The 25,072-nt window shown below is 53.5% G+C and overlaps 4 protein-coding genes across 7 annotated transcripts; all 4 read left to right on the top strand.

The window, feature by feature from the left end:
- Positions 1 to 5,260: 5,260 nt before the first annotated feature.
- Positions 5,261 to 7,395, top strand: CE2H19orf84 (chromosome E2 C19orf84 homolog). Its single transcript, XM_086690592.1, has 2 exons — positions 5,261 to 5,364; positions 6,224 to 7,395. Exons 1-2 carry the CDS (start codon positions 5,330 to 5,332, stop codon positions 6,750 to 6,752), a joined length of 564 nt encoding a protein of 187 aa, XP_086546718.1. The 5' UTR covers positions 5,261 to 5,329; the 3' UTR covers positions 6,753 to 7,395.
- Positions 7,396 to 8,060: 665 nt separating this feature from the next.
- On the top strand, positions 8,061 to 14,379 carry LIM2 (lens intrinsic membrane protein 2). Its single transcript, XM_086688722.1, has 4 exons — positions 8,061 to 8,392; positions 12,420 to 12,582; positions 13,663 to 13,797; positions 14,028 to 14,379. Exons 1-4 carry the CDS (start codon positions 8,084 to 8,086, stop codon positions 14,087 to 14,089), a joined length of 669 nt encoding a protein of 222 aa, XP_086544848.1. The 5' UTR covers positions 8,061 to 8,083; the 3' UTR covers positions 14,090 to 14,379.
- Positions 14,380 to 20,494: 6,115 nt separating this feature from the next.
- On the top strand, positions 20,495 to 21,641 carry NKG7 (natural killer cell granule protein 7). Its single transcript, XM_025914755.2, has 4 exons — positions 20,495 to 20,899; positions 20,980 to 21,126; positions 21,211 to 21,345; positions 21,437 to 21,641. Exons 1-4 carry the CDS (start codon positions 20,743 to 20,745, stop codon positions 21,493 to 21,495), a joined length of 498 nt encoding a protein of 165 aa, XP_025770540.1. The 5' UTR covers positions 20,495 to 20,742; the 3' UTR covers positions 21,496 to 21,641.
- Positions 21,642 to 21,762: 121 nt separating this feature from the next.
- On the top strand, positions 21,763 to 25,001 carry CLDND2 (claudin domain containing 2). Of its 4 annotated transcripts, none has more exons than XM_086690590.1 (4): positions 21,763 to 23,669; positions 24,002 to 24,139; positions 24,365 to 24,437; positions 24,710 to 25,001. In XM_086690590.1, the coding sequence occupies exons 1-4, from the start codon at positions 23,501 to 23,503 to the stop codon at positions 24,879 to 24,881; spliced, it is 552 nt and encodes a 183-aa protein (XP_086546716.1). In that variant the 5' UTR covers positions 21,763 to 23,500; the 3' UTR covers positions 24,882 to 25,001. The 4 variants fall into 4 exon arrangements, with proteins under 4 accessions (XP_086546716.1, XP_086546717.1, XP_086546714.1 ...); XM_086690591.1 differs by having other exon boundaries at positions 24,365 to 24,484; positions 24,710 to 24,827; XM_086690588.1 differs by lacking the exon at positions 24,710 to 25,001 and having other exon boundaries at positions 21,763 to 23,155; positions 23,488 to 23,669; positions 24,365 to 24,703.
- Positions 25,002 to 25,072: the final 71 nt, after the last annotated feature.

The following is a 25,072-nucleotide window of genomic DNA, read 5'->3' as shown; positions in this document are numbered from 1 at the left end:
TCTACGTGTTGGGGCGCCTGGGTGGCTAAGTCAGTTAAATGTCTGGCTCTTGGTTTTGGTTCAGGTCATGATCTCACAGTTCATGAGTTAAGCACTGTGTCGGGCTCCGCACTGACAGTGAAAAGCCTGCTTGGGATTCTCTCTGCCCATCCCCCCACTCGTGCTTCTCTCAATTAAAAAAAAAAAAAAAACCCTTAAAAAAAGTAATCTCTAGGGGCGCCTGGGTGGCTCAGTCGGTTGAGCGTCGGACTTCAGCTCAGGTCATGATCTCGTGGTCCATGAGTTCAAGCCCCACATCCGGCTCTGTGCTGACAGCTCCGAGCCTGGAGCCTACTTCAGATTCTGTGTCTCCCTCTTTCTCTGACCCTCCCCTGTTCATGCTCTGTCTCTGTCTCAAAAATAAACATTTAAAAATTAAAAAAAAAAGTAATCTCTACATACAACCTGTGGCTCAAACTTACAACCCCAGATCCACAGTCACATGCTCTAATGACTGAGCTAGCCAGGAACCCCTGGACTCCTCTGTTTCTTTTCTTTTCTTTTTAATATATACCTCTTTAAATTTTTTTAAATGTTTATTTTTGAGAGACAGACAGAGAGAGAGATAGAGACAGAGCATGAGCAGGGGAAGGGCAGAGAGAGAGACAGAACCCAGAGCAGGCTCCAGGCTCTGAGCTATCAGCACAGATCCCCACACGGGGCTCAAATTCACAAACTGTGAAATCATAACCCGAGCACATCTGAAGTCGGATGCTTAACCGACTGAGCCACCCAGGCGCCCCTGCAGGGTTCTGATTAGAAAGAAGGTATAACTTCTGGGTCAAAGTCTAAAGGTGAGCAGTCCCCCACCGCTACCTTGAAGGGTATGGGAAGAAAACAGTGAGGTCAGAGCCTCTAGAGGTGGGGAGAGTCTCCAAGGGAGGCAAGAAAGGCGGCGGGGGAGTGGGGGTGTCGGGGGGGGGGGGGGAAGGGGGGGTATTAAGGGTGGGACGGCAGGGAGAGAAGCCCTCAAGACCAGGAGGCCCTGGTGCCTAACGGCACTTGGAAAGGCCCCCAAGTTGGAAGGGTCCCCTGGAGGGGGACAGAAGTGGGGACTTAAGGGAACCCGTGAGCCCAGTAAGCTGGGAGGCCCTGAAAGTCCAGTCTTGGGACTACGCCCGAGGCCCTTGGGGGGGGGGGGGGTGGCAGTGGAAGGAAGGGGCTGAACCTAAGGCGGGGATGGGGCAACGGGGCTCCCTGGTGGGCCATGGAGACGCCTGCGCGGGATTGCCTCCCTCAGCCCGGGGTCCTGTCGCCCCTCCAAGCTTCGCTCGGCATCTCCAGGCCTGGGCTAGGTATCCCCGGACGCCGCAGACGCCACCCTGCGGAAGCAATAGCCATCGACTCCATTCAATTCCATAGCAAAAAAGTCCGGAGTAAGCCCTGAGAGAGGACAACCAATCAGAGAGCGAGCCGAGTTCGCGCTCAGAAATATAGCCAATTAAAGAGCGAGGGTGCCGGCTCGCGGATCTGCGGGATGCGGGGAGGGGACTCGGCGCCAACGCGAGCTCACTCGCCAATCAGAGCCGAGAATGACTGTATCGCGCGGCTGTCTAACACGGAGTGGGCGGAGCTCAAACGCAACGCTGCTGGAGTTTCCCCACGAATCGGAAGTTTCGCTGCCCCCGACGCAGGAGTTGATTGGTCACTTGCAGAACTTGCCTCCCAATGTTGGAAAACGGATGCAGGACATTCCCTTAGAGACACTAGAGCCCGCCTCCGCTCCCTAGCGTGGGAGGAAGGCCTTAAAGGGCCAGGTTCTTGGTAAGTCGACGTCGGACCTCTTCACAGAAATAGAAACAGTAGCAGAACAAAATCGAAAGCCATTCCATTATGTTGGAATTGACCAGGAAGGGCTATCTCTCGAAGAAACAGGGGACCCCAAAAGTTTAAGCAGTTTGCTTTAGGTCACGGACTTGTAAGTAGCGGAGCGGGGATTCGAACCTTCATTTCCAAGGCCTGTGTCTCGACAAAATAGCCACGCCTCTCTGGGATACGACATAACCAAAGGATGAGACCCAAATCCTAATCACACTCGCTGAGAAAGTCTTGGCTTCAATGATCAAATCTTTTCGGTCCAGCCACCTGGCCTTTGCTCACACCATTTCTTCTCACTCTAGACCTAGCCCAAAGGCCACCTCCCCTAAACAAAACAAAACACACAAAAAACCAAAAACGAAACCAACCAACCAACCAACCCTGCCCCTTGCTGGCAGGCAGCAAAGTTTTCCTGACCCCCTTCCCTCACGTCACCCCTTTGCCCCCAGGCAGCATTCCCTTCCCTCCCGGGCTTGGGGCTCTCACTGGCCTGTTCCAGTGTCCCGGCTCTGATGGCCCTGGAATGTTACCGTCGTCCATCTCTGTGCCTGTCCCCCACCCCTCCAGTCAGCCCTTCAAGGACAGGTGATACCTCCGAGCCATCAGCATCATCCAGCACAGGACCTGGATTGGAGAGAAGGGCAAAAAGTGAAAGCTCGTATCTGGGCTTTCCCTTCCCTAAGGTGGGATGTCGTGAACCTTCTAGTTAAAAAAAAAAAAAAAAAGAAAAGAAAAGAAAAAGAAAGAAAAGAAAAATCATATTCACTGGTCTGGCTGAAAACTTTGCATTATCCTCGATTCCTCATTAACTTATCACCCCCAGCAGCCCTGCTTGCTACAGGTTCTAACAAAATACCTTCTAAATCCCTTCACATCTTCCCATTCCCACTCCCCTCCCTACAAGTCACTGCCACCCCTTGCCTGGAGGATAGTGGCAATTTCCCTGGGCTTCCTGCAACCACTCTTGGCGTTCACCACAGCCTATTATTCTCCAAACCGCTGACACTGTGCTTTGCTTAAAACATAAATCAAATTATGTCACACTTCTGCTTACAAATGTTCAAAGTCATCTCAATGTTCTAAGAAAAAAAAAAAAAAAATCCAGTGTCTCCACTGCAGCCTACCAGGTCCTACATAATCTGGCTCCTGCTCGTGTCTCCCATCAACAGCCCAGATATGAGTCAGGCTGTGGAGTTCAGATCTCACTTGTGCCACTGACTAGCTCTGTGACCTCGAGTAACTTACTTAGACCCCTTGAGGCAAGGTCTGATCACCTGTGAAGTGAGGATTAAATGAGTTAGAATTACTAATTAAAATAGACCTCTACTGTATAAAATGACTAACTAGTATTCCTCAAAATGGTCAAGGTTGTGAAAAGCCAGCAAAGACGAGAAGCTGCTGTACCACAGACGAGTCTGGTAAATGGTATCCTGCATCAGTTCTAGAACAGAAAATAAGAGGACATTAGTGTGGGAACTGGTAAAATCCAGTAAGTCTGGAGTATGGTTAAGTCATGTTAGTTTCTTAGTTGCAATGAATGTTCCACGACAATGGAAGAAGATACACAGTAAGCAAAGCTGGGTGAGGACTATATGGGAGCTCTCCTTATGATCTTTATAATTTTTCTGTAAATATAAAAGTATTCCAGGGGCCCCTGGGTGGCTCAGTCGGTTAAGCAGATGACTTCGGCTCAGGTCATGATCTCGAAGTTCATGAGTTCGGGCCCCGTGTAATGACAGCTTGGAGTCTGGAGCCTGCTCCGGATTCTGTGTCTCCTTCGCCCTCTGCTCCTCCCGGGATCATGCTCTGTGTCTCTCTCAAAAATAGATAAACATTAAACAAATTTTAAATAAAAGTATTCCAAAAGAAAAATTGTATTTAAAAGCAAAGAGACCTATCCCTCACCCCCTCCAAGCTCTGCCCTTCCCAGTGCCTCAAACACTGTGTTCCTTCCACCCTCAGACCTTTGCACTTCCTTTTCCCTCCACTAGGAATACTCAACACCAACGTCTTCTGGCTCCTTCCACAGTAGCCTTCCCTGACCATCTTATTCAACTAAACTCACTGCCCCCTGTGCTTCTCTGTCCCCTTGCCCTGTCTTCACATTTCCACAGTCCTTATTCTTTTAAAAACATTTTTTTTTTTTTAGGTGTGCCTGTATGCCTCAGTTTGTTAAGCATCTGACTTCGGCTCAGGTTATAATCTCAGGGTTGGTGAACTCAAGCCTCCTGCTCTGTCAGCACAGAACCTGCTTCAGATCCTCTGTCTCTGTCTCTCTCTCTCTCTCTCTGCCCCTCCCCCACTCATGTTCTTTCTCTCTCTCTCTCTCAGAAATAAACTTAAAATTTTTTTTAATGTTTAATTTATTTCTGACATAGAGAGAGAGTGAGAAAGGGGCAGAGAGAGGAGAGAGAGAGAGAATCCTGAACAGGCTCTGAACTATCAGCGTGGAGCCCGACACGGGGTTTGAACCTGCAGTGAGATCATATCCTGAGCTGAAACCAAGAGCTGGATGCTTAACCGACTGTGCCATCCAGGCGTCCCCACAGAACTTATTCTAGGAAATGTATACTTGTGTCTTGTCTCTCTTGTTCTCTCTTAAAAATATGGGCTGTGTCTATTTTGTCCCGGGGCTCCACCCCCAAAGCCCAGTATGGGGCCTAGCATACAGTAGGCACTGAATACATATTTATTTTTTGAATACATACTTCTTAAATGAAGAGATTAAGAATGACTATTGTTTCCCAATAAAATACTACCAACACTCGCAGCAATAATGATAAGTAACTCTCATTTGTTGAAACAAATTAGTCTAGACTCTGTGTTGACTATTTTACACAAGTCGTATCTTTAAACCTCACAAGAACCTGGAAGGTAATATTCGCCCCATTTCTCAGATGGAGAAACGGAAGCACAGAGTCTAGAAGGACTGAAGGTCACAAAGTCAGTCAGAGACAGGGCCTGGGTGGAATCCACCTCTCGACTCCAGCCCATTGACGATCCCTTCTGCCGTGAGGGATGTCCAGATGTCCAGAATTCCCTATCTAAATGCCCCTTTAGTCCTAAAGAACCATGGGCCCCCTGAGGAAACGGCCAGAAATGCAGGTGGAAAGAGAGGAGGGGGCTAATGCCCTGACTCCTGGGTCTGAGAGGAGGGGGCTGGAGGGCTGGACTCCTGGGTCTGAGGGAGGAGGGGCTGGGGGCTTGGACCCCTGGGTCTGGGGGTGGAAGAAGCTCAGGCGCTGTACTCTTGGGACTCAGGAGGTAGAGAGCTGCGACCCCAGATACGTGGGGTTGAGAAATTAGGTCCTGAGACCCCAGCGCCCTTTCCCGCGGCTCCGCACGCCCCGAAGGCCACGCCCCACTTTGAACAAAGTCCCTCCCACTTTCTTCCAGACCTCTCTCCGCCTCTCAGGGCCCTGAAGAAATTCAGGCGAAGGTGCTAGAAGAAACTCGGGAGATCTCTGCAAAGATGGAACAGCAGGAGGAAGGGACTGGGCCCGAAGGGTAAGAGACACGAGACCCTTCCCACGGGGAGAACAGAGACCAGAGAGGGAAGGGAACAGAGAAAATCAGAGACAGAGTGGACAGACTCAGAGAGACTATCAGGAAAAAAAATTTTTTTTTTCCAGTGTCATCAGTTGTTAGAAACAGAATCTTGGAGATCTTGTGGTCAGATCTGAGCGAGATACTTAGGGATAGGGACACAGATGTTTGTGGAACAGGGAGAAATTTCAAGAAGGAATGAGAAGAAATCGGTGATGTCAGGAACAGTCACAGGGCTGTTATATTACTGAAATAGTAATAATAATCGTCAGACCCAGGTCTTTAACATGCACCTTTGCCACTATGCGAGGCCATCTTTTGGTGTGAAAAAATTAAGGTTCAGCACAAGGAAATGATTAGCCCAGAAACACACCGTGAGCAAGGCAGCCTGGAGCTGGGTTCTGTCTGATGCTGAAGTTCTGGTAGAGCTGTCTGTCTGTCTGTCTGTAAAGAGAGACGGGAAGAAAGAATGAGACAGAGATAGAAAGAGGGCACCTGGGTGCCTCAGTCGGGTAAGCGTCTGACTCCATTTCAGCTCAGGTCATGATCTCAGTTTAGTGAATTCGAGCCCCACGCCGGGCTCTGTGCTGACAGTGCGGAGCCTGCTTGAGATCCTCCTCCTCTCTCAAAAATAAATAAATAAACTAAATTAAAAAAATAAATAAAAGGAGGGGGGAGGGGGAGAGAAATGGAGAGAAGGGGATAAGGAGGTCAGAGGTGGATGCCCGGCTCAGTGGACTCCCAGGAGAAGTGCGGGACCACAGTAGGAAGGACGTAAAGAGATGCCGAGATCTGCTGACCTGTCCTCTTGTCGTTCTAGGAACAACCCGTCCCTGCCATCACCTGGGCCTGAGCCGTGGCCCTCTGGGCCATTCCCAGCCTTGCCACCTTTTCCCCTGGGGACCCCAGATCCAGCCCACCTGGGGCTCCCTGAGAGCTTGGCCTCTGTCACCGTCCCCATCCGTCTGGACGCCCTCTCCTACCTCCTGCACAGTGCCCTGCTGGGGGCCTACACCTTTCAACAGTGCTTGCCCTCCTGCCCCTGCAACTCACAGGCATGTTGCTCCCAGCCAGGCACCGCCACGAGGCCATCCAGGGGACGTGGGGGCTGGGACGTCCGACGCAGGCCAGGCCGGGGCCAAGGCCAGCCGCGATGGGGACCCAGAAGGGTGGAACAGCCGGAGAAGGGCTGGCGGGGGGGGTCTGGGGCTGGCCCCAAGACTCCCCCGGTGATGCCAGCCTCACCACCAAGGCTGCCTGCCCAGGATAGGAAGACGGAAGCTGGAGGTCGGGAGACACCCCAGGACATGCCAGCTGCCGCAGCAGAAAACTGGGACTCAGAATACTAGGACCCTGAGGGTCCAGCTCCCCAAACTCCTGAGAGGGCCCCTCAGGGTCACCAGGAGGGTTTTCCTGGAGCCCCAGGGCGACCTCAGCTATGGCAGAGATGCCCCAAGAAACATCGTGCTCCCATCTCTTTTCCCCCAAAACCATAGCCTCCTGCCAGTCACCCCATGAAACATGGACCCGACCTAGGATCCCACACCAGAGAAAACCCTGAGCCTCACCCCCGTGCCCCAAGCCATCCCCAACTCCCCACCCCCCATTCCAACCCCATCTACAGTGACAACCTCAGTCCCTCCCATCCCCACCTTCCCCTGCAAGCCCTTTCCGGTCCCCACTCTCAATACCACCTTCCCAATCCCACTCATTGCCATTTCTGTCCCCATCTGCACCCTTGCTCCCAGCTTCTCTACCCACCTCAGGCCCAACCCAACCCTCAACTGTGTCCTACACTTGAGCCCTAGTCCAGTCCACCTTCAACCCCAGCCAGCCCCATCCCGTCCTGTTTCCCAGCCCCAACCGTGACATGCCCTGTGACCCACCGGCAGAGAACCCCATTGGCCCAACAGACCTGCAACCTCCCAGCCCTTTTCCTGCCTTTCGGTGCCGGGAGCCTGGTTGAAAAATAAATGGAAGACTTGCCCCATATCTTGTGTCTCTGTGTGTGTGCTTACGCAGCTCAGGCTAACCCAGCGGGTGCTGTGAGCAAGGCCCGTGAAAGGGGTTAGGTCGTGGGGAGGGTCACAGAGAGAGGCCAGGGTGGCCGGGGCCGCGGGGAGGGAGGGCCTGGATCCCTGTTTCAGCGAATTCTATTTGGGGCCTCTGCCACCGGCCTTTGCCACCACTGCACTTCCAGCTGCTGGAAGCTTCTGGGCCACGGGGCCATTGTGTGGGGAGGCTTAAGGGATTTGGGGGACCCAGGCAGCAGAGAAGCCAGCAACCTGGCTCGGCTCAGTCTGCACAGAAGGGCCGAGGCAGACAGAAGGCTTGTCACAGGCTCTGCCACTCAGGTAGGGACCAGGCATCAGACCTGTAGACCCCTCCTCCCCCAAGATCTAGGGGTCCATCCTTCAGCTCCTTCCTCTCCCAGGGGCCTCATGGGGTCCCAGTCCCTAGCCCCCTCCTCACCTGGGATCTGGGAGTCCAGGCCTCCAGCCCCTCCTCCCGGGACCCAAGGGCCCAGCCCCCAGCTCCTTCCTCTCCCAGGGAACTGTTGTCCCAGCCCCTAGCCCCCTGGTCACCCGGGATCTGGGAGTCCAGGCCCCCAGTCCCTTCCTCTGCCGGGACCCAGGAGTCCAGCTCCTGACCCCACCTCTCGCCTTCTCCCTAGATCACCATGTACAGCTTCATGGGTGGCGGCCTCTTCTGTGCCTGGGTGGGGACCATCCTCCTGGTGGTGGCCACGGCGACAGATCACTGGATGCAGTACCGGCTGTCCGGGTCCTTTGCCCACCAGGGCCTGTGGCGGTACTGTCTGGGCAACAAGTGCTACCTGCAGACAGAGAGCATCGGTAAGGCTCCGGGGCCGGGTCGAGGCCGTGCCTGGGGTCGCAGGCCCTCTCGGGACAGGGGGCAGAGCCCCCACGGGGCAGAACCTCTCCACCTGTTTTGCAGGTGGAGAACTGTGTGGTTCAGAGAGGGAAAGGGACCAGCCAAAGATCACTCAGCATGGAAGGGGCAGAATTGGGATTTCAGTATTTTCTTTTAGTACAGTTAGGAGATGTACGAGAAGTTAAGTAGAGAGGTGGCATTTCCTGGCACGAAATAGATGTCGGGTACAGCACTTGGGGCTGAGGTTGTCAGAACAGCATTTTCTAAGCATCTACTGTGTATCAAGAACCAGGTTAGGGAAGCGCCTGGGTGGCTCAGCCGGTTGAGCATCCGACACTTGATTTGGGCTCAGGTCATGAACTCACGGCTCGTCAGTTCGAGCCCCGAGTCAGGGTCTGCACTGACAGCACAGAGCCTGCTTGGGATTCTCTTTCTCCCTCTTTCTCTGCCTCTCCCCTGCTCTCTCTCTCTCTCTTTCAAAAATAAATAAACGTTAAAAAAAATAAAGCGTTCATTGTTAAAAAAAAAAAAAAAAGAACTAGGTTAGGTGCTATGGGATACAGAAGTAATATGGACCCTAAATTTGCTAAGTACTGGATGGTAGTTTTTAATACCTACTGTGTGCCAGGCTATGTAATATATATGCCTCTAAGTACATGCATATGTATATATGTGACCTGTATATGTGCATATTATAATATATATTGCAAAAATGGGGATAAGAAAAGCTCTTCCAGCCTAGGGTTCTTGAAAGCTATATTATAATCATATATATTACATATATAAAATAATGTTATATGATATACTATAGATCTCTATTATCTCTCTCCATATATATGTATACAAAATATATGTACATCCATGCACGTATACATATATATTTGGAGAGAGATGCTCGCGTGTATTGTATGCCACTTTACATAATATATATTGTATAACATACATTATATATTAACAAATTAATAATATATAATGTTACATATTTTATAGGTACCAAATTCTAGTGGTAGTAGTAATAATGACCGGTATTTATTGAATGTTGTTGTGTCCTACACGCTGTTCTAAATGCTTGACATGGATTAATGCCCTTTGGTCTCCCAACAACACTGAGGGTGACACTTCTGCAAAGAAGACATGAGATGCGCCCTCAGAAAACCAACCATTCTCTTTACGGGGCTCGGGAGGAGGAGACAACCCTCCTGAGCCCTTCCACCCGGATTTCAGCCACCCCGGCTCACTGAACCTGCCTAGGGGAGGCAGCCGGAGGCCCATTTTGCAGGAGGGGTAAACTGAAGCAGGAAGCAGGGGAAAGATTTGCCCCGGCCTCAGGCTCCAGAGCCCGGTCTGCCTCCTGACTTCACGCGCCCCTTTCACTCCTGGCGGTCTCCTTCATCACATGTCTACCATTTCTCCTGCTTCAGCCTGGGAAAGCCCCGGGGACAGCCCCCCCCATCTTATCTGTGTTGGGGGTGGGGGAGAGGGAGGCACGACGGATCACATCGATAGATCGATAGATCGGTGCAGCTTCATCTGACCTCAACGCCGAAATCCTCAGGGACATCCCTCACCCTGACTGATTGCCGGGGAGCTGTCCAAGCAGCTGGCTCGACTTGCCCATCAACTGTAACTGGCTCGCCAAAATCAGAGCAGGGGACACGAGCTTGCAAGGGGCCAAACCCAGCCACAGACGCGTGTGTCTGGCGGTTTGAAGGTTTCTGAAGCGTCTGCCAGGACTTTTTTTTTTAAACTTAAAAAACATTGTTTTTGAGTATTTATTTTTGACACACACACACACACACACACACACACACACACGTAGAGAGCGAGCAGGGGAGGGGCAGAGAGAGAGGGAGACACAGAATCCGAGGCAGGTTCCAAGCTCTGAGCTGTCAGCACAGAGCCCGGGGAGGGGCTGAACTCATGACCTGAGCGGGTTTACCGACTGAGCCACCCAGGCGCCCCAGCGTCTGCCAGGATTTAAAAACTTGGAGATTTGGGCGCCCCCAGTCCTCCAGGCTTTTATCTTAATTAAAAAAAAAAAAAGTTTATTTACTTATTTTTGAAAGAATGAGAGACAGCACGTGAGCGGGGCGGGGCGGAGAGCTAGACGGAGACAGAGAATCCCAAGCAGACTCTTCAAGCTCTCAGCATAGAGCCCCATGCGGGGCTCGAACCCAGGCACCGTGAGATCATGACCTGACCTTTCACGGACCGAGCCACCCAGGTGCCCACAGACTGAGTGGCTTAAACAACAGAAATATACTGTCTCACGGCTCTAGAGTCTGGAAGTCTAATATCAAGGGGTCAGTAGAAGCGGGTCCTTCCGAGGCTGTGAGGGAGAATCTGTTCCCTGCCTCTCTCTCCCGGCTTCTGCTGGTCATCTGGCAGTCTTTGGCATTCCTTGGCATGTCCGTGCATCATCCGGATCTCTGCCCTCACCTTCACACGGTGCCCCCTGCATGTCTGTCTTCCTCCAAACCTCCCCATTTTAAGAGGCTACAAGTCATTTTGCATTAGGAATCCACTCTACTCCGGTATGACCTCATCTTCACTAATTACAGCTGCAATGACCCTATTTCCAAATAAGGTCATATTCTGGGGGGGGGTTAGAGGTTCAACACATGAATTTGGGGGCTCGGGGAGAGACCCGAATGGACCCAACACAGCATCCACGGAGAAACAGCCAGCCGTTTTTCTTGGTGGCGTTCGCACAAGACAAAAAGACTGCATTCTGCAAAGACCCGGACTTTGTACTTTTCGGTGGCAGGATCCAAGCTCTTCCCCCCGGAGCACAGCTGTTCTCCGTGCTCCCAGAGACAGAAGAGGCAAGCAGTTAAGAGCAAGGGCTTTGGTGCCTGGGTTTCAAGGCCAGTCCTACTGCTAATTATGGGACTCTGGGCACGTCGCTGTACCTCCGAGCCTTGGTTCCTTCACCTGAGAAATGGGGATAAAAATAGAACGTCCAGCTTAGGGAGGGAAACCAATAGACTCATGCGTGGAATGCATGCCCGGCACGCACTTGGCAGCTGCTAAGTGGAGAATGAGATCATAACTGTTATTGCCAGGGCATGTCCTAAAGGGCCAATGCAGAGCCAAGCACCGAAGAAGAATAGTGCTCAGTGCCCCACATTCATTTGTTCAGCGGGTGCGAGGGGTGTTGCGGTGAATGAGAAAGCAAGACCTTTGTCCTCACGTAACTGAGAAACCAGCAGGGAGACACAGATATAAACAAGTTAAAGAATAAATAGACAGGGGTGCCTGGGTGGCTCAGTCGGTTGGGCGTCCGACTTGGCTCAGGTCGTGGTCTCGCGGTTCGTGAGTTTGAGCCCCGCGTCGGGCTCTGTGCCGACAGCTTGGAGCCTGAAGCCTGCTTCAGATTCTGTGTCTCCCCCTCTTTCTGCTCATCCTCTGTCTCTCTCTGTCTCTCAATTATAAATAAAAGTTAACAAAATAAAAATAAATAAATAGACCATTTTCTTTTTCTTTAAAGTTTATTTATTTGAGAGAGAGAGAGAGGGAGGGAGGGAGGGAGGGAGGGAGGAGGGGGAGGGGCAGACAGAGATTCCCAAGCAGACTCCGCAAGGTCAGTACAGACACTCATGCAGGACTTGAACCCACGAACCGTGAGGTCATGACCTGAGCTGAAACCAAGAGTGGGACGCTCAACTGACTGAGCCACCCGGGTGCCCCTAAACAGGCCACTTTCAGATATGGGCAAGTGGTGTTAAGGAAATGAAAGAGAGCGATGGGAGGGAGGACAGGAAGTGATCAGGAGGCTTTCATTCGTTCTTGTACGTTCACTCATCCACCCAGTGAACGTTGTGCTGGGGGGTATTTGTGATGTAGAATCCTATCCTCAGGGAACCATCATGCTGGAAGGGGAAACCACCTGGGGGGGGGGGAGGATGTTGCCTGAGGGCTGAAAGGGTGCTTCCTAGAGGGGATTTGGGAGCTGGGCTGTGGAGGACCAATGGGAGTTTGCCAGGTGAAGAGGACAGTGTTTGTTTGCAAAGAGGTACGGGACGAGCTGGGTCAGGCATGTGGAGAGAGGCAAGGCATTCAGGCCTCAGAGGCAGCCCCGTTCACCGCTGAGGGCGGGGGTGGCAGGGGAGTGACCTTCTGGTGCTACCACAGCTTACTGGAACGCCACCCGGGCCTTCATGATCCTGTCGTCCCTGTGCGCCACCTCGGGCATCATCATGGGTATCCTGGCCTTTGCTCAGCAGCCTGCCTTCACACGCCTCTCCCGGCCCTTCTCCGCGGGCATCCTGTTTTTCGCCTCCAGTGAGTGGCCCCCCCTTCAACCCCCCCCTCGTCCCCTTCCCCACTCCCACCCACTCCCATTCCCTGCCCGTTTCCGTCCCGAACTCCACTCTCATCCGGGGTTCCACACCCATCCTAGTCTCACCCCGGCCCCAACCCCCACTCCGAGATGGGTTCTAAAGCCTCCTGCCAGTCAGCCTCTTCTGACCCCAGCTGCGACCCTGCGGCTCAGTTCTGGCACTTAACCACAAACCACCCAGAGACGGCATCACACCCCACTGGTTTGAGGGTGCCATTCCCAACCAGGCTGCCCCTACGTGGGTTGTGGGTGGAGTCCCCAGGCCATCTGCCCTTTGGACCAACTGCTGCACATTCAGGGGTTCCTGGGACCCGGTCAGGTTCAAACATTCTCCAGAAGAACTCACGGCACTCAGGAAAGCACTAAGCTCCTGATCATGGATTTATTATGAAGGATACAACTCAGCACCAGCTAAATCAAGAGATGCGTAGGGGTGGAGCCTGAGAGGGTCTTGAAGGCAGGACCCCCGCCCCCCACCCCAATAGCCTCCCCGGGGGATCAGAGCACACCGTGGAGCACATTGAAGTGTTCCCCAGCCAGAAAGCTCCAGCACTCCACGATGGAGTCGCTGGTCACATGACTGAGCTTAACCTCTAGCTTCCTTCCCCCGAGGTTCTTCGTCTGATGCCCAGTGACTCAAAGCCCCACCTGTCTGTTCTGTTCCCGAGGCTGGTCTTTCTGGTGACCAGTTCCTACCTAGGGTCATCTCAGCTCATCAACATAAATTCGTGTTGACCGGAGGGGCTCAGCAAGAACAAAGACACTCCTATTACCCAGAAAGTTCCAAGGATTTAGCGTCTCCCTTCCAGGAACCAGAGCCCCAGACCAGCCCAGGCAAATTCTTTATTGCACAGCACAGCCCTGGCCCATCCTCGCCCCAACCCTACTCCCCTCGCAGACTTACCTTTTTCCTTTCCCACCCCCACCCGGCCCTCCCCCTTCCTCAATCTCATTCCCACCCTCACCTGCAAACCCTACCCCACCTCTTTTCCCTCCCCCCTCCCCCCACCTTCTCTCTCTAGCCTTTTTTGTCCTGTTGGCCTTGGCCATTTACACTGGAGTCACTGTCAGCTTCCTCGGTCGCCGCTTCGGGGACTGGCGTTTTTCCTGGTCTTACATCCTGGGCTGGGTGGCCTTGCTCATGACCTTCTTCGCAGGTAAGGGGGCTTAGGGGTGCCAAGGTCAGTATCCGTGGCAGAGTGGGCGGCACTCTAGAGGGCGAGATGATGGGGTGTCCCGCACGGGCCTCCCAGCACAGCACGGAGCCAGAAGGCAGACTGCAGGCTTGCAGACACGCAGGGAGGAAGAGAGTGCGGTGTTGGGGTCTTGGGTTGGGAGCCCAGCCTAGAAGGACTTGGGGGGTCAACTGGGATCTCTTCTCACACAGGGATTTTCTACATGTGTGCCTACCGGATGCACGAATGTCGGCGCCTGTCTGCTCCCCGCTGAGCCCAATGTACCCCGACTTCATCTGGAAGTGAAAATAGGGCTGCTGAAAAAGAGGGGGAGGGTCTAGAGGCTACAATCCTGGTTCCTTGTGGGCAGGAGGGGGCCCAGTCCTGGACTCTGGGTGGGGGGGGCCTCTGATTTCTGCATCCCAAGGGGGAAGGAGGAAGAGTGGGGCCTAGTGGGAGGCAGTTGAGAAGACCCGAGGTCCAGCCCACGATGGGGGGTGTTAGAGAAATGGAATCTCCATTAGAGCGACTTTTTGAGAGTCTAATAAAACTGATGTGAAACGACTGACGTGTGGTTCCTGAGGGGTTGGGGTGGTGACAGGTGTGAGCGGTGGATGGGGTGGGGGTAATTGTACTACTGAGGCCTAACCCGCTCAGTTTGTGTGGGGACAGGCACAGACATCAACCACACAGTCCCCACCCAGGTGTTAACTACCCTTCAACTTCTAGGAAACTGATGTGTCGGGCCGATTCTGACAGCAATTCTGGTGTGTGTGTGTGTGTGTGTGTGTGTGTGTGTTTAATGTTTATTTAGAGAGACAGAGCATACGCACAAACTGAGAAGGGGCAGAGAGAGAGGGAGACAGAGCATCTGAAGCAGGCGCCACGCTGACAGCACAGAGCCCAGTGCGGGGCTTGAACCCACAAACCGCAAGATCGTGACCTGAGCTGAAGTTGGACACTTAAACGACTGAGCCCCGGGCGCGTCTGAAGCTTTTTATCCCACATCACCAAGTAACTCACTTCTGACACTGTCTGGTGGAGGTAGCATCAGATCCCTCAGGTGAAGGGCTCAGTCCTACAGACCAGCCCCCCAGCCCTGCCTCATGCTGTCACAAGTGCAGGGGGTCACCCGGGCTTCTGGTCGACCAGCAGTAGAGTGGAGTTTTCCCCCACTATCCTGGGGTTTGGTTAATTTGCCAGAGCGGCTCACAGAACTCAGAGAAACATTTTACTTACCAGATCACCAGTTTACTATCAGAGGGTATAACTCAGGGACAGCCAGACAGAAGGGATGCACAGGGCAAGGTGTGGGGAAAGGGCATGCTCTCCAGGGGGCCACCCTCCCCACTTTCCACGCGATCACCGACCTAGACGCCCTCTGAACCCAGTCCTCTTGGGTTTTTCTGGCGACTTCATTGAACAGGCGTCATCACTGACCACTGGTGATTCTCAGTCTCCAGCCCCTCCCTCCCCAGGTTGGGGGCAGGGGCTGAAACTTCCAACCATCTAGTCACGTGGTTGGTTCCCCTGACAATCTGCCCCTACCCTCCGGGGCTTTCTGTGAGTCGCCTCATTAGCGTAACAAATACACCTTCAAGGCTCTCCTCACCTATGAAATTCCAAGGCTTTTTAGCAGCTTTGTGCCAGGAACGGGACGAAGACCAACTATGTACACGTTTCTTATTATGAATCAGCAAAGTGGTGCGAAAACAGGATAAATGAAAAGATCTGTACAGAAAAACCACCTCGCTGTCCGCTCACACCGTCCCGCCCCTCCCCTCCCCGTGTGGGTCCCTCCAGTGGAAACACCCCATCTCCGATCGGCACCCCCTCCTGCACCTGCCTGTTCACACACCATTCATGACCTTGACCTTCTCATTCATTCACTCATTACCTCATTCAAGAAGCTGATGCCTATTGCCATGAGATTTACGGATATCTATCATAAAATAATAAGACTCTTTAGCAAGGCCGGTACTAATGATAAGAATATTAATTAGAACCTATGCTCAAACTGTCATGTTAATAGAGGCTTACTCCCTGGAAATATTTATTGGGCCCTCCACAAATAACAATAGTACCGTATTTATAGAGGCTTGCTCTGATAATAATGGCAATTGAGGCCATCTCTAATAATAATTTATTGAGGCCTATTTAAGTGGACATATTTACTGAGGCTTATGCCAGTAGTCATATTTATAGGTGTTTTTTTTTTTTTTTTCTGGCAATACTAATGATGTTGTAACTCCAGACTCCTCTCTAATACCCACTTGAAAGGAAGAGGCATCGCAGATCTCGAATCTCACGTATCCTGGTCTCTCCCACGTCCCTAACGGGCCTCCCCATCTTGCTCCATTGTCATCCATCTCTTCCAGCCAGGAATGTTGGGATCATTCTCAGATGCTTTGTTTCGTCCCACACCCCATGTCTGATTCGTCAGCAGGTAGCCTTGGCTCTACCTTAAAAGTGTGTCCAGAATTTGACTCCTTGCTCATCCAGTCACCCTGCTGATCTGGCCTCACCTGGCTTAGGGTCACAGTCCCTCAACCAGCTCTATCAGTGCCCCTACCCATGGCCTGTCCACTGTGGTCCTTTCTCTACGCAGCATTAAAAAAAAATTTTTTTTTTCAGTTTATTTATTTTGAAAGAGAGAGAGAGAGAGCAAGAGAGAGAGCATGCAAGCAGGGTGGGAGCAGAGAGAGAGGGAGAGAGAATCCCAAGCAGACTCTGCATTGATAGTATGAAGCCCCATGTGGGTCTCGAGCTCACAAACCTTGAGATCATGACCTGAGCTGAAATCAAGGGCCGAATGCCTAACTGACTGAGCCACCCAGTTGCCCCTCTACACAGCATTTAGAGGGATTTTTGTGAAAGCATGATTCAAATCACGTTATCCTCTCAATCGCCTCCCCCCCTTCCCCAGGTGGCTCCCAGTTCAGATGAACAGCTAGCCGATCAAGGTCATACAAGGTGCCACGTGTTCCAGACCCTGCCACCTCTTTGACTTAATCCTCCTTCCCTGACTACACTGACAGCGTGGAACCTATTTGGGATTCTCTCTCTCTCTCTCTCTCTCTCTTTCTCCCCCTCTGCCCCTTCCCTGCTTGTGTGCATGTGAGCGCTCACTCTCTCTTTTCTCAAAATGAATATTAAAAAAATAATAAAATAAAGGGAAAGAGCATATAACCCATTTGTAAATTATAGGCTACACAACTGGAAAGCATTACTTTTCCATGGATAATATATCCTGCTTTACATATGTAAAATGCCTGCTTTACATATGGTAGCAGGTATTTTTTTTTTAATTTTTAAAATTTATTTATTTTTGAGAATGAGAGAGACAGAGCACGAGCAGGGGAGGGGCAGAGAGAGAGGGAGACACAGAATCTGAAGCAGGCTCCAGGCTCTGAGCTGTCAGCACAGAGCCCCATGTGGGGCTCGAACCCATGAACTGTAAGATCATGACCTGAGCTGAAGTCAGACGCTCAACTGACTGAGCCCCCCTCCAGGCGCCCCTGGTAGCAGATATTTTTATTACTTTTTTTTTTTAAAGTTTACTTATTTTGAGAGAGAGAGAGAGAGAGAGAGAGAGAGAGAATCCCAAGCTGGCTCCATGCCATCAATGCAGAGCCAGACATGGGGCTAGATCTCATGAACCCGTGAGATCATGACCTGAGTGAAATGAAGAGTCAGACGCTTAACCAACTGAGCCACCCAAGTGTGCCAAGATTTGTATTTTTTTATTTCTTTATTTTTTATTTTTTAAAGTAATCTCTACCTATGGTGTGGGGCTTGAACTTGTAATCCCAAGATCAAGAGTTGCACGCCCTTCGGACTGAGCCAGCCAGGAGCCCTTCAGCTCACTATTTTTAGCTGACAGTTTCCATCTAATATTCTTTATTTTTTACGTCAGAGTGGATACATTAAGCTATATTCTACTCAGCAGGGAGACTAACAGACTTAGTACCTTTTTATCATCATAATAGACTGCATTAAATATTATTAATAGAGTAGGCCTCAGTAGAAATGGGGGCATCTTCCATAATAACCGTTTATAAACAGCATTCACTTCTTTACTACAGTGTAGGTTCAGTGAGAGTGAGGGTCTCATGTGCCTTCTACACCAGTGTTTCCCCGGAGCCTGGCATACTGCCTGACCTATAAGAGGCACTGGTTGGATTATTTCCAGAAGCCTCCTATGGGCCAGGCCCTTTGCTGTGCCCTGGGGGCCCCCAAATTAATCAGGCCTCATTCCTGCCTTGGAGTTCTTGACGTCTGAGCATGTGTGGAAAGTAGTGGAAGAAGAGACACTTTGGATCACGCCAAGTAAAGGTGGTCCCGGGAGATAATAATTGGGCTAGGGGTGTGGGAATAGCGTCCAGGACTGAGGGTGGAGGCTTCGGATTGGAGGACCTCAGCTCTGAAGACAGAACCAATAGAATAGAAAGACCAGGTGTCTAGGTGATCCAGGTGGGCCCGAGGACTGGGCAGAGTTTCTGCAGGATGGAGCCTCAGAAGGAATTCCCTGGGGCTGGGAGAGGCTGGAGAAAGTTAGAAGGGACTGGAGTGACCTGGAAACACTGGTGGCACTTGGGCAAGACTGGCAGAGACCCAAGGAGACCAAAAACTGGGACAGTGTCGGGGAGCCAGGGACCTGAGGTCTTGGGAAAAGCTTCAACACACACATCTTGTCGAGAAAAAGGATGGAGGTTCTGGAGGACAGTTCCATTTTCAACGTCACGTCAGCTGATTCAGGCTCTCCTGGAGGCTGTAGTCTGTCCTTATTGGCTTGAGGGGCATGTGCTGGAGGGTACCAAGAACCTGGGCCCACAGTCAGCCTTTGATGCCAACAAATGCGGAAGCCTGTTGGAGCCTGGTGCGGCCACGTGTGTGTGTACACACGCGTGCCTGTGCCTGTGTGTGCATGTGCCGTGGTGAGGGTGGGACTCAGGGAGATGAAGCAGGAGGGGTGTCTGGTTGGTTCAGTTGGGAGAGCATGTGACTCTTGATCTTGAGATCGTGAGTTTGAGCCCCATGTTGGGTTAGACATTAAATCAATAAACTTAAAAAAAAAAAAAAAGAGATGAACCAGGGTTAAAGGCTTGAGACTGGAGGTGGAATGTAAATGAAAATGAGTGGGATTGAGGTAGGATTTATAGGACTTGGGGTGGAGTAGGAGGAAGAGGGGCTTGGGGCCAGAAATATGATCTGGCATGGGGATGGGAGTGAGGATAAGGTTGAGTCTCAGGATGAGGATGGGTTTGAGTTGGGGATTGAGCTTGGTTTTGGAGATGGGGTTGGGGTTGAGTTTGGGGCTGGGTTTGTGAGTAAGAGGATGGAGGTTAGGTCAGGTGGCAGGACAGGGTTAAGGAGTAGGTTGTGCTTGTGCTTGGGGATGGGACTGACCTTAGCGTTGGTGTTGGTGATGAAAGTGGGGTCTGGTTTAGGAATTGAGGTGGAGTTGAGTTTGTTAGAGCTGGGTAGAGCTGGGTTATAAATGGGGCTGGGTTTGGGGTTAGGTATGAAGTTATGGATTGGGTTGAGTTGGGGTCAGGTTTGGGAATGAGAATAGGGTTGGGTTGGAGGATAGGGATGGAGTTCAGGATGGGGTTGGGTTTGAAATGGGGTAGAGACTGCAGATGGGCTCTGTGATCTGACACCTCCTTCGTCACACCTCCACGGCTCAGACTTCCTGAAGCCTGTCTGTTGCTCTCCACTAGAGCTACATCCACCGCCATTTTTGTGCCGGCGCCCTGCCGCTTATGATCTGAATCTCTCTCTGGGAGCCTGCCCTTCTGAGCATGTTCTCAGGAGTGGCCATCTATCTCAGTGGTGAGGGTCTGGGTGAAGGATGGGGGTTTGCAAACTGGAGTCTCTGATAATGGAAGAGGACCTGGGCTCTTGAGTCACTGTGTTGTGGGGCTGCTGGCTCAAGGTCATCTTCATGACAGAGGTCCTCTTCTAGGCCATTCCCCGGTTCATAGAGGTCAAGTGTGCCTGAGCCTTCTACCTGGGCTGCCACACCTTCACCTGACACTTGCTCATCTGTGAGGCATTACCTAGGACCTGGTATTGATATAGGCGGAGGGGGCTTGCTCTTGGAGGGTGGGAGGGTCCTGTGCCCCTGCCCCTGCCCCTGCCACTCAGGCACCCCGATGAAGGCCACTGGACTGGAGGCCCTGCTCAAAGCAGAGCTGTGTGTGAACTCTTCTTACCAGATAAGGATGTGGGCATGTCTTTCTCCCCACAAACTTTCAGAATTGTGATTCTCCACCCTCTGCTTGCCTTGGGTATAAGCTCCAAGCCATCGATCCAGGAATCTGAGCCCCTGCCTGCCTGCCTCTTCCTCGAGACCTGAGTCCAGGCCTCCAGACCTTGCCCCCTCAGCCCCAAGTATCTTGGCCTCCGGCCCCCTCTTTCTGCAGAGACGCCAAAGTCGGGGCCCCTCTCTTCCAGGATGGAAGGTTGCAGAACCCACAGGAAAGCATGACACAACCCTCAACTGTCCCCTCTGGCCACATCCCCCATTTAACTCACACCCTGGCCTCACTTGCCACCTCCCACCTTGAGGCCCCCAAGCCTCTCACACTTCTTCCAGGAAGCATCTTCTGATGTTAAGGGCTCTAAGGGTGGGAGGTACAGAACCTAAAACAGACAGGCAAGTTCTGAACCACCCCTCAAACCACTGATGAGATGACACTCTCCACCACACACTATGAGGGGACTTGAATCTCCTTGGGGGGAGGGCGTTGTCAGGGTAACCAGGAAGGGAGGGCTTACTGCAAGAGTCAGCTACTGGGAACTGCAGGAGACCACACCAGCCTGGTTTCAAAGGCTTAAAGGCTTCTCTTTCTGGAGCTCAGAGGACCCACGATCACCAGCTTCTTCATCTCCCAGGCCCCAGACACCCAACTGCTCATCTCCATGGAGCTCTGTCGGTCCTTGGCCTTATTCACTGGCTGCCTGGGCCTGGTGTCCATCCTGATCGCTTTGAGCACGGATTTCTGGTTCGTGGCCATGGGGCCTAAATTTTCATTTCACTCGGGCCTCTGGCCAGAGGGGTTTCACAATATGGTGGCAGGTAAGGGATGGCAGTCTCTTTTGGTGGGGGGGAGAGGGGTTGCGTGAGGGGCAGGCACCCAAATCTTCTCTCTTGCACAGCCTACATCCACGTGACACAGAGCTTCAGCATTCTGGCCGCCCTGTGTGGCCTGGTGTCGGTGATCCTCATGGTCCTGTCCTACATCCCCTCAGTGTCCATTCCAGGCCGCGGGCCCCTTGCCTCCTCTGTCACAGCCTTTGTTGCAGGTAGACTCCAGGCTGTACCTGGGGACTGGGGACTGGTGAGTTCCCACAGAGGTGCTGAGCAGTCTCTCCTGTCTTCATCCTCAGCCATCTTCGTGATGGTGGCCATGGTCGTCTACACCAGTGAGCGGTGGAACCAGCCCCAACACCCCCAGATCCAGTCCTTCTTCTCCTGGTCTTTCTACCTGGGCTGGGTTTCGATGATTCTCTTGCTCTGTGCAGGTAACCGCTGCTCCAGGAACTGGAGAGGCCGGCTGGGGGGCCTCTGAGAGAGCAGGGTGGGGCAGGTGTTAACCTCTCTCTGTCACCCCAGGTAGCCTGAGTCTGGGTGCTCACTGCAGTGCCCCCCGGCCTGGCTATGACACCTTGTGAGCGAGAGAGGCGACAACAGCAAGGTGAGGCGCTATTCTCTGAAGACACCATCAGGAGCCCCCCCTCCAGCCCTCACCCCCAGCCCTCCCCCAACCCCTTCATTTGCTTCTTTACCCATTCAACAAACATTTGCTAGGATCTGGTAATTCTGGGATTAATTCCGTCATGACATAAGCTGAGGGCAAGCCAGCTCCATGCTGGGTGACAGAAAGGACTCAGAGCCCTTACCTGTCATCCGTCTGCTACCAGCCGGTATAGGGGCCACTGTGGCCCCATGTCAGCTCCCTTTCCAGGCCTTGCCTTTCTCCCTGTTTCCACCTCAACACCCTGTCCTTTGTCTTTCCCACATTAGTGCTCTTTCCTTCTTACTCCCTGATTTTGCCACCCCTGTCTTCACTCTGGTCCTCCTCGCTCATTTCATTCACTCATTCACACATTGATTCATTCACTCCTTCAGCTGGCTTCTCCTGAGTTCATCCTTTCTGTTGGGTCTCCCTGGGGATGCTGATGGGAACCTGAGACCTGGGCCTTGCCCACTGGGGGCTGCAAGTCCGGTGGGGGAATTGAGACAGCAGTCAGGCGGTGGCGGGGGGGGGGGGGGAGATGAGCTTTCTGGGGAGAGGGTGTTTGGGGGTTTCTCGAGGGCCAAGGCAAAGTCATCTGGGCAGTGGGGCCCAAAGGTGTGGAGAGGCTGGAGGTTTTCAGGGGATGGAGAACAGTGCTCTGTGGCAGAATGTGGAATGCAGAGGTCATTGGGGTGTGAGGGTGGAGAGGTGGGTGAGAGCCAGGCCCCTAAGGCCACAGTGACTCTCTCTTGAGAGCAATGGGGGGCTAGAAGAAGGTTGTGAGGTGGGGAGGGACAGCGCCAGCTGCAGGTGCCCTATAGATCCCTCTGGGATATGCAGGGAGGTCAGAAAGGACAAAGGAGCTTGGCAATGCAATGGGTATGACTGGGACCGGGGCATGAGACGGAAAAGAGGGAAGGGGCCAGAAAGATTCAGGGGCTGGAAGGAATGGGACACAGGGATCCAAGGGCTTTGTGGAGTGATGGGCAGGAGGGGGCCAGGTTAGTGCCCAGGGTTCTGGTGCAACCAACTTGGGTGGGATGGTGGGGTCATCCCTGTTTTGGTGGGAGATGTTGAGCTCAGTTGGGATGTGGTTGGCAGGGGTCTGGGACAGAGAAGTGGGCTGGAGATGGTTGGGGTTGCTATCAGAGAATCAGTGGCCGAGGGAGTCGTGGCTGCGAGGAAACTCATCGGGTAAGAAGGTGCAGGACGGAGATTCCAGGAAAACCAGCCCTGGGAAGTGGAGGGAAGATCAAGAACAGGAGCCTGCATGGGGGTCTGAGAGGGCACAGCCAGAGAGATGGGGGCCTGGAGAGCTTCTGGGGTCAAGGGAAGAATTTTCAGCAGGATATGGTCTATCGTGTCATGGCCATCTGACTCTGAGCTGTCACTTTGTTAGAAAAGCTGTGTGTGTGTGGGTTTTTGTGTGTGTGGGGGGGTGTGTGTGGGTGTGGGTGGGTGGTTATCTCTTTAAGTGGCTGATGGGAGAGGGGGTTCTGGAACTCCTCCTGCCTCACAGAGACCCAGTCTCCCTTCCCCCACACCTCTGGACTCTGTGTCTAAGAAGCCCCTTGAGCTGGGTGTCAGTCATTTAGGTGGGTGTGTGCATGGGGGTTGGGGGAGGGCACTGGACAGGTTAGGGGCACACTCCACTGGAGGATGGAGATGTTCGAAAGACAGAGAGGTCCTTAAGCTGTGACTCCCTGTGGGTAAGGTCTCAAGGTGCCCAATAGTAGCAGTAGGACATGGGAGAAGGAGGTCTTGGGTTTGGGAAGGGCCTGAGGGAGGGGTCCCCAGACAGGGGTGCTGGGGTGAAGTCTGGGATATGTAGGGACATGTGTGTGTGGGTCTCAAGGGCTTGAAAGAGCTGAGAGAGGGGCCTGGGGGTGGGAGTGTTGGCCAATCTTGCGTGTGTGACCCTCCGCAGCAGCCTCCCTGGCATGGGGATGAAGCGGCGCCTTCAGAGCGGGGGCACCTTGCTGGGCTTCTTGGCCCAAATCCTCACGATTCTCTCCACTGCCACCAACTACTGGATCCACTACCCTGGGGGCCACAGTGGCCTGTGGAAGGAGTGTAATGGCGGCATCTGCTCCAACATCCCCTGCCAGAGTGAGGCCCCACCCGCCCAGATGTCCCCCACTAGACAGACAGCAACCCCCCCCCCCCCCGGCACTGAGCACAGCTGGCCCCCTCGCCTCACACAACAGCTGGGCACATCCTGCGGCGCCCCCACCCTCACCCCTTCCTCTCCAGTCTCAGATCCACCTGCTCCTCCGTGACAAAGACTACCACGAACCCCCACTTTGGGATCTGCTTCCCTGTTGGGACATTAACCGCCCCTCATGAAGCAACTTGCGAGTCCCTATCCAAACTAGACCGGCGGGTGGGGGCGGTGGCCCGGGGCGGCACCAGCGCGCGGCTGAGGCGGCCGCTCTCCCCAGCCACGCTGGCGGTGGCGGGCGCGTGCATGGTGCTGGCGGCGTGCTCCGCCGTCGTGGGTTTGGTGATGGGGCTGAGGATTCTGTGCCACGAGGGTGACTCGCGGGGCCAGACTATGAGCGGCACCTTCTTCCTCTGCGGTGAGATGGTAGCGGGCCCCCAGGCATAGGGCGGGCTTGGGAGTTGCGGGGGGCAGGGACCCAGGGTCTTGCACTTGGAGGCGCTCTGAAGGGAATGAGGGGAGGGGCCGGAGACCCAGAGGAGGGCGTGGCTGGGAGGAGGGGGCGTGGCCTGGGCGACGGGCGCGGTCTAGGGGCGCCTCCGAGCTGCGCCCTGGCTACGCTCACCCCGGGCGCGGGGCCCAGGGCTGCTGCTGCTGATCGCCCTGACAGGCTACACCGTCAAGAACGCGTGGAAAAACGACGTCTTCTTCTCATGGTCCTATTTTTCGGGGTGGCTGGCTTTACCCTTCTCTATCCTCGCGGGTAACCTGGACAGCGGGAAGAGGGTGGAGGAGACTGCCCTGAGCACCCCCCTCCCCATAGACTCCCCGTCGCCCTCCCAGGGACTCCCCAGCACACTCCGCTCCCGACTCCCGTACACCCGGCAGGATCGCCCTTAGAGCTCCGGACCCCCGTCCCCGGGGCGCTCCCCGTCATCCGCCCCAGGACCCACCGTCCCCCACCCGCCCTCCGCTCCTCTCCCGCCAGGCTTCTGCTTTCTGCTGGCGGACATGATCGTGCAGAGCACGGACGCCATCAGCGGATTCCCCGTGTGCTTGTGACCGCAGCCTGCCTGGGGCAGAATAAAGGAACGGCTTTCACCGCCGCGGCTCGTGTGCCTTTCTGGGGGACACGAACGCACGTGGGAACATGGATATGAAGAGGACGGGGAACCGGGACACGGGGATCCCTGGGGGCTCAGGGAGGACATAAGCACATGAACCTACAGGGAACGTGGAACATGGGGACACGAGCTTGGGGTGGACAAGGACACGGACTGGGAGGGGGAACGGGAATCAGGGGTAGTGGGGTCAGGAGCGCACAAGGGCGTTTGGAGGGGATGTAGGGACT

The sequence above is a fragment of the Puma concolor genome, chromosome E2, assembly GCF_028749965.1.
Source record: "Puma concolor isolate L17-30 chromosome E2, mPumCon1.1.hap2, whole genome shotgun sequence".
In the NCBI taxonomy this organism is placed as follows: Eukaryota; Metazoa; Chordata; class Mammalia; order Carnivora; family Felidae; genus Puma; species Puma concolor.
The sequence above is the reverse complement of the archived record's forward strand: the minus strand, read 5'-3'. Positions and strand labels throughout refer to the sequence as shown.